Source organism: Trachinotus anak, unplaced genomic scaffold (assembly GCF_046630095.1).
Source record: "Trachinotus anak isolate AG129_WGS33_773 ecotype Australia unplaced genomic scaffold, CSIRO_AGI_Tana_v1 ptg000003l, whole genome shotgun sequence".
In the NCBI taxonomy this organism is placed as follows: domain Eukaryota; kingdom Metazoa; phylum Chordata; class Actinopteri; order Carangiformes; family Carangidae; genus Trachinotus; species Trachinotus anak.
The window spans coordinates 23,330,734-23,338,894 of record NW_027273854.1 but is presented as its reverse complement, the minus strand read 5'-3'; the positions used below and the strand labels follow the sequence as shown (position 1 = coordinate 23,338,894).

The window sequence follows — 8,161 nt, the reverse complement described above, 5'->3', positions numbered from 1 at the left end:
TCCAACTTGTTAACCAGAAACCAAGCATCCATGTGTTATGCTTACGCCTTGCACTGTTATCATGTTACCCCTACCGAATAAGGAAGTAGAAGTTTGACAGAGTATTGTGCTGAACAAGCAAAAGAAATTAATAAATAACTGCCCTCCCCAGCCATCAGCTTTGACAGGTTTGCTAGACTGGGGTTGAAAAGGGACTGTGCTCACACAAATCAAAGTAAAATGAATATAATAAATATATATAATCAAATATTTATCAGACTGGGAGAGAACTATTTGGTTAACCTGGAGGGAGAAGATGCTGGAACTACAATTTAAACTGACTTAATTTCTTTGTGCTTAGAAAATAGTTAAGAATAAGAAGACGACAAAATAACAGCTTGCTAGCAGTGTTTCAGAATGGTTTAATATTTGTTTGTAACACCTCTAGCTAGTTAAAATCATATTTAGCTCCATCATGTCACATGTTATTGAGGATGTCAGACAAGCTGAGCTCATAAATTTTAGTATTGTACAATATTATACATTACATTACATTATTTTAAGATACTTTTGTTACCTTTATGTTGCAACAGACTGGGCCAGCACTTGTTGGAAACTAATTCATTGTAATTCTGCTAATAGTGCATTATGTCAATGAGGTCATATTAGATTGTGTTTTATTACACACCACAGTAAAACACTGATCCCTTCTCAGTGTGGGGCCAGAGTTAGATGACTGTCCACCTTTATCTTATGCTCAGGTTTAATACAGACCCTGAAAAACTGTGACAGAAATCATGTAAAATCTCTTCACACAGTAATTATAGTATGCTGATTTTAGGCTGTCCAGGCTTTCTCAAATGCATTCATAACGCATCATTACTCATAACCCTGTTAAACTGGGTAAATGTTAAATTTTCTTTTTTGCTATAGAAAATTGTTACTGGCCTTGTTAACATAATTACGCAAACACAATTATCAAGGAAAATCAAAAGAAAGCACTATATAACAAAAGTGCAAGGATGACACCCAGAACCCACAGTCTACATGATTGATCAAGGAGCTTGTGAACAGGGTCCTAGTGACTCATATCAGAGTCTTTCAACGGACAATAACACAAAAATCTTGGTGTTTGTCATCTATCTTGGATCTAACAGGATCTAATCTAACAGGTGTAATACAGTATATGCTCTATTCAGAATCTTGTATTGTATAAACCTGAATCTTACACAGCTCAAAGCTGATCTCCACATTATTCCACTGAGAAGGGTATATTTAGGTCATAGTCCTGTGCCAGCTGGATGTATTTATTTGGATGTTTTTAATAACTGATGATATTTTAGCATATCTTAAAAAAAAGAAGAATCCTACAGGCCAAACTGATTCTTAAGTTGTTGAAGGGGTAAGAGCTGATGGGATTGCAAAAGATGGGACAGGACAGGAGAGAGAGCCCCTCGGTACTAAATCTCCTGTGCAGCATGAAAACCAGATAGGAACATTATTCTGTAGAGGTGGTGGTTTTGGACTGTACCACAGTGATGCCGGGTGTAATTTTGCATTGCATCACCAGCTGTGGCCGCCCTTACTGTTGCATCGCAAAGCCAGCTTGACCACATGTAACTTTTTTTGCTCTGGAGGTTCTTTTTTGAGGTGTTAAGGTCCTTGGTTTTTCTCAGCCGTACCATTAGCTGTTCAATGAGCTGAACCCAATACTTACATTTAAAAGTCATGCCATTTTATTTTCATTACCGGTGCTCAGCGAATCTTACGGTAGGTTTGATGCCCAGGAAAAGACAACCATATTTCTCAGCCAGTCACACTGTTGTGATGCAATCTGTCTTCAAATTCAGCCTCCAGAGGGTGTGGCCCCTGAATTGGGACACATCTATAGCCACGCTAGCCGTTTCCAGCTAAGCTATGTTAACTGGCTGCTAGTTGTAGCTTTGTATGTATCATACAGACATAAGAGTGGTATTGATATTCCCATCTAACCCTTGGCAAGAATGCAAATATGTGCATTTATTTTAAGCACATTTTGCCACGACTCTGCCTTTGAGCAACTGTCTTTAGTCAGCAACAGGCAACAGCTCTTCTTCCTCCATCTGACACAGAGTCATTGAGCAGTTCAACCCAATCCAGAACCCAGGATAGAGGGGTTCATTGAATGTGGAGTAGAAAGTGTGGAGGTGTGTCAGTGTATCAGTGCACACTCTGTAGAAGGAGAGCGTGCCCCCAGGCCAGTCCAGATACACAGCTACTCTGGTTGTGTCAAGGGGGTGGAACCGTATGTTTGTTATAGTTTTATTATGCCGAGCCGAGTACCCATCCTCGGTGCACTCCAGACACCAGGACTTTTCATTCCATCCAAGATAGCAGTCGACAGCTTCTCCACTCCTGCTGATTCCTCTGTAAGTCACTGCAACCCAAATACTTCCGTGCCACTCCACTTCCCAGTAACAGCGACCGGTTAGACCCTCTCTGCACAGCAACTGAAACCAGCCAGCAAATCTCTCAGGGTGGTCTGGATACGGTTGCTCCTCTCTCCCCCGAGTCACTCTCCTGTTTTTGTCTAACAGGACGAGGTCTCTGTCTGCTGTGTTTGGATCCAGTGTGAGTTCACAGGCATCTGGTGGAGAAAAAAAACAAGTCACAATACACCTATGCTGCACATACTGTGTGACACATTTTCCTCTGACTGTTCCCACATGACCATGGATTTGAATGAACATATGTCACATTATGAACAATGAAGCATGAAACAATTAATTTAATCTTAGAAGATGAATAAACACTTACACTTCTTCAGACCAGATTTCAACCACTGCACTCCACCGGGGTCCAGCCTCCAAAAAGATCAGGATAGAAACAATTTATTACTTTTCCCTTCAGAGTTTCTCCACAAATTTACAAATTTTAAACAAGATTCCTTAACCTGACACCATGACAGGAACAATGTGTGTGATCTGTTAGCTTCCCATACCTGAGAGTTTCCAGTCTCCACTGTGGATCCTCCAGTCCAGCAGACAGGAGCTTCACTCCTGAGTGTCCAGGATGATTGTAGCTCAGGTCCAGCTCTCTCAGATGGGAGGGGTTGGAGCTCAGAGCTGAGGCCAGAGAAGCACAGCCTTTCTCTGTGACCAGACAACCTGACAACCTACACACACACACACACGAACGCACACACCATACAAAATTGTGAATTTGCCTTTGCCAGTTTTTACCACAATGTTTTCATCATTTATTAAACAAATTCAGGAACTCTAACCTGAGGGTTTCCAGTCTACATTGTTGACTCTCAAGTCCAGCAGAGAGGAGCTTTACCCCTGACTCCTGCAGGTCATTGTTACTCAGGTCCAGCTGCTTCAGACTAGATGACTGTGAGCTGAGAACGGGGGCCAGTGCTTCACAGCTCATCCATGACAGCTTGCACAAATTCAGCCTTAAAGAACATGGATGAAGATGAAAAGTTTATTCCTAACCTCTGTATTTATGTTATCTTTTATGTGTCAATTTCTTGTAGCTGTTAAAACTATTATCATTAATTATAGCATAAACATACAATTAATTGTGTTTATACTTTGCTGTGGTGCTGTGTCTGCTGATTGATTCCTGATTGATATTAATGGTCAGTTGACCCAAATGGAAGAAGAAATTCTATGTGGGGATGGGGGAATATATTGGTGGTAGGTGTGTCACTTTTTTTTCTGGGGCTTTTTATGCCTTTATTATAGCTGCAGTGACAGAGAGACAGGAAAGTTGGGGAGAGAGAGAGGGGATGACATGTAGCAAAGGGCCGTGGGTCAGACTTGAACCCTGGGCTGCTGCGGTTAGGACGCACTCTACCAGGGGAGCCACCGAGGTGTGTCACTTTTGAGTATAAATTGAAACTTAGCAGAATTTAAGTGTATAAACATAAGGATCATGCCTTATACTCCAACGGGGGTATTCATAAAATGCTAATAAATAATAAATAAAATGCTCATAGACCTCTTTTGACTCAGTTACTAGGCTGTTTGTTAACACAAAATGGAGGAAGCTACCAAGACATGTTAATGATGATATCAAACCACCATAGATGAAAACAATCTTGCATAGGAAGGCTGTTTGCTGACATTTTAAATGCAACTTCTGTACAGTAACATTACTCAGGCTGTGGACGAAGAGGCAGCACAGGCTCTGCGAATGAACACAGCTACATTTGTCCTACAATGTAGTTTAAGTCTAGTGTAGTTGGGTTGGGTTAATTAGAGCGAGTTATGTATTAATTTATTCGTTTGAACTTCTCTTTTTATACTTTCAATGCATTTAACTTCAAAAGTCACAAATCACTGAACAACAAGTGAGTCCCAGCAGGTTCATCACTATTTTATGTGTCCCTTGGAAACACTTCCATTGTGTAGTGAGTATTTATTGTGCGTTTGTATATTTGGTTCTGTTGTCAGTATTTGGATCGCATGTGTTGTTAAACTGATGAAGATCTGAATTTGCTTGTGTCTTTTTGCATGTGTTTTCGTAAGTTACAGCACATTGAGCTCTCAGGGCCACCGTAGACAGTCCTTGTTTGTGTTGCTCACAGCACTGAACTCTGACCTGAGAGATTCCAATGCACAATGCGGACTGCCAAGTCCAGCAGAGAGCAACTTTACTCCTGAATCCTGCAAGTTGTTGTTACTGAGGTCCAGCACTCGCAGCTTCGAGGACCTGGAGCTGAGAACTGAGGCGAGAGCTTCACAGTTCCTCTCCCAGAGGTTACAATCACTCAACCTGAAGAAAGTGATCACAAATATAACTACAAATACATAAGTGCTTTAGTAACAAGTATTTTTTCCATAATGACTGACCACAGTTAAATAAAGAGAGCTGACCTGAGTGACTCCAGTCTACAGTGTGGATCCTCCAGTCCAACAGAGAGCAGTGTTACTCCTGAATCATCAGGGTTGTTGCTGCTCAGGTCAAGCTCTCTCAGATTAGACTGTTTGGAGGTGAGAACTGAGGCCAGAGCTTCACAGCTTCTCTCTGTCAGATCACATCCACTCAGCCTGATGGAGATTACAGAGGAAGACAAGATATTAGAACAAAATAAAAATACAACATTTGATATTATCGTTGTTATTCATCCACCTACAGGTAAGTAACGGAGGTGTGAAACACTGGCAGCAGCCTCAGAAAACCCCCCTCTGAGACACAGTACTTCTTCAGGTCAAACACATCATGCTGTTTTTCTGATGACAGTAAGATGAAGACCAGAGCGGACCACTGAGCAGAAGATAGATATCTTTTAGCGATGCTCCCTGAATTCAGGTACTCCTGAATCTCCTCCATGAGAGAATGATCATTCAGCTCATTCAGACAGTGAAACAGGTTGATGCTTCTCTCCGGAGACAGATTCTCCTTGATCTTTTTTTGGATATACTGGATTGTTTCCTGGTTGCTGGTTGAGCTTGTTTTTTTCTGCTTGAGTAGCTCTGCCAGACAGTCTTTATTGGTCTCTAACGAGAGGCCCAACAGGAAGCGGAGGAACAAGTCTAGGTGTCCCTCTGGACTCTCTAAGGCCTTGTCAATAGCAATCCTATGGACCTCTGCTGCAGATGTTTTGCAGAAAAGCATCCCCAGAATTTTGGAATTTGGATGGGAATCAGCCATCACATTCTTGCTGCTGTTAATGAGCGACAGCTCCACGAATAAAGCAGCCAGAAACTCCTGAATGCTCAGATGGACAAAACTGAACATCCTGCCCTTATGCTTGTTCTTCTTCCTCCAGCACTCCTTTTTAAAGATCTGTGTGAACACTCCAGAGTACACAGAGGCTTCACTGAGGTCAATTCCACTAGCTTTTAGGTCTTCCTCATAGAAGATTATGTTTCCTTTCTCCAGCTGGTAGAAAGCCAGCTTTGCGAGTGACTGAATGTACTGAGTGCTCTTTTTTGTGCCATACTTCTCTTTTGTCTGTCTCATCTGAAAAGCCAGGAATTCGGTGTACATCTCAGTCAGAGTTTTGGGCAGCTCCGCTCTCTCTTTGGTTTTCAACACGTCCTCCAGAACTGTAGCTGTGATCCAGCAGAAGACGGGGATGTAGCACATGATGTGGAGGCTTCGTGATGCCCTGATGTGGGAGATGATGTTGCCGGCATGCTTGTCATGACTGAACCTCTTGGTGAAATACTCGTCCTTCTGCGGGTCAGTGAACCCTCTCACCTCTGACACCATGTCAACAAACTCTAGAGAGATCTGATTGGCTGCTGCAGGTCGCGTGGTTATCCAGAGGCGAGAAGAGGGAAGAAGAGTCCCCTTAATGAGGTTCACCATCAGTCCTTCTACCTTCGCTGACTTGGTCACATCAACTGCCTTTTCGTCTTTGGCAGTGAAGTCTAGTTGCAGACGGCTCTCATCTAGTCCATCCAAGACAAAGAGAAGTTTAAATTTACTCTTGTCGTAGTTGGTGTTTCCTGACATCTGTAACTCTGTGAAAATACAATTAAGAGCCTCCTCTTTGATGTCTTTGGTTTCCCTAATACATTTGTGAATGAGTTTTGTGAGGCAGAACCTTTTCCCCCTCAGTAAATTAAGCTGGCGGAAGGTGAAGGGGAATATGAGATGCACATCATGATTGGTTCTTCCTTCAGCCCAGTCAAGGATGAACTTGTGCACAAGAAATGTTTTCCCAATTCCTGCAATCCCATTGGTCAGCACTGTCCTGACGGGTCTGTATTTTCCGGAGGGGTGTTTGAAGATATCGCTGGGTTTGACCGATATCTCTGCTCCAGCTGGCTTTCTCGACGCCGTCTCAATCTGCCGGACCTCATGCTGCCTGTTAATTTGCATGTCACCTCCATCTGTGATGTAGAGCTCTGTATAGATGTCATCCAGAAGTTTTTTGTCCTCCATACATGACAGTCCTTCTTTTACACACATAAACCGGTTCTGAAGATTAGACTGGAGCATTTGCTGGTATGATGTGATTGGCTGTGGAGGCTTTGGTACCGGCACCATCAAATCTGTGAAGAACAAAGTAAGACAAGAGACACAGCAGACAACGGATAATCAGCGGATAGTCAGATGTGTCAGATGCATAGGCTACTTAATCAGTTGTTCAGCGGTTCACAAAGGAAAGGGCTGTTTGATGGCAAGATAAAGCAATGAAAATATTCAAAATATAGTGTCCACTTTTTTTAAAGACCCCCTCCGATGAAAATCAAGTGTTTAAACTTGTTAACATGTCTGTATGATATTTTTGTATATAATACCAGATATTACATTTCATTAATTGATATCTAATGGACATAAAAAACTGAAATTAATTAATTTATTAATCCAGACAAAATAGACAAAATCAAACACTTGTAACCCACAGAACATACCTCAGTCTCTTTGACCACTGACCTAAGTGCACACTACCAAAAACAAAAAGTGAAGCTTCACTATGAGACATACAGAAAAATTACTAGGACCTGACAGTTTCGTCTCAGACAAAGCCTCAAACGTTTGCCTTGTTTCGAGGTCAATGAATCAACATAAATACATGTATGACAGCGGCCTTTACATTTAATCAAGTAAAACAATCACAGATCCTTAGTGATTTTAGTAGATATCCTGCATGGACAAAAGGAAACTGTCAACATGACATCAAGCAAAAGCTTTACCTGCGATCTGACTCTCTGTAGTGACGAGGCGTCTGTTTTCTGAGCTAGTCCCCACATCACTTACATCTGCTGCAACAGAGAGAAAGAAAGCAATGTTTGGATTCAGCACAAGTAAATCAGTTAACAGTTATTACACATCTTATGTGTATCTTCCTGCAGTGTACCTTTTGATGCTGAGGAGATGTTAAGTAATCGCTGCACCAGATCATTTCTGTTGATTTTTACTAAAACCTTCCTGGTCACCTCCACAGCTCCATGCAGGCCATAGATCTGCACCATCTCAGCCACGGTGTCTTGCCGGTCTGCCTTCTCCAGCTTGGTCACGGGGATGGCAGGGTAAGGTTTAAGATGTGGGATAACTGTGTGCATAATGTCCACTTGCTGAAGGAGCCATTTCAGCTGCTTGAATTCCTCCTCCCTCAAATCCTCCAGAGTTACCCACAGCATCTCCTTCAGCGAGGTCATCACAGCTGACGACATGGCTTTCTTTTTTTTTTTTTTTTACCTAAAAGACATTTATTCACTTTCCATTTTAAAGATTC

The 8,161-nt window shown here is 42.1% G+C and overlaps 1 protein-coding gene across 1 annotated transcript; it reads right to left on the bottom strand.

Annotated features, from left to right (window-relative positions):
- Positions 1-1,797: 1,797 nt before the first annotated feature.
- LOC139618616 (NACHT, LRR and PYD domains-containing protein 3-like) lies at positions 1,798-8,161 on the bottom strand. Its single transcript, XM_071474701.1, has 9 exons — positions 7,784-8,161; positions 7,620-7,688; positions 5,105-6,974; positions 4,845-5,018; positions 4,570-4,743; positions 3,245-3,418; positions 2,960-3,133; positions 2,776-2,822; positions 1,798-2,605 (listed from the first exon to the last, which is right to left on the bottom strand). Exons 1-9 carry the CDS (start codon positions 8,097-8,099, stop codon positions 2,046-2,048), a joined length of 3,558 nt encoding a protein of 1,185 aa, XP_071330802.1. The 5' UTR covers positions 8,100-8,161; the 3' UTR covers positions 1,798-2,045.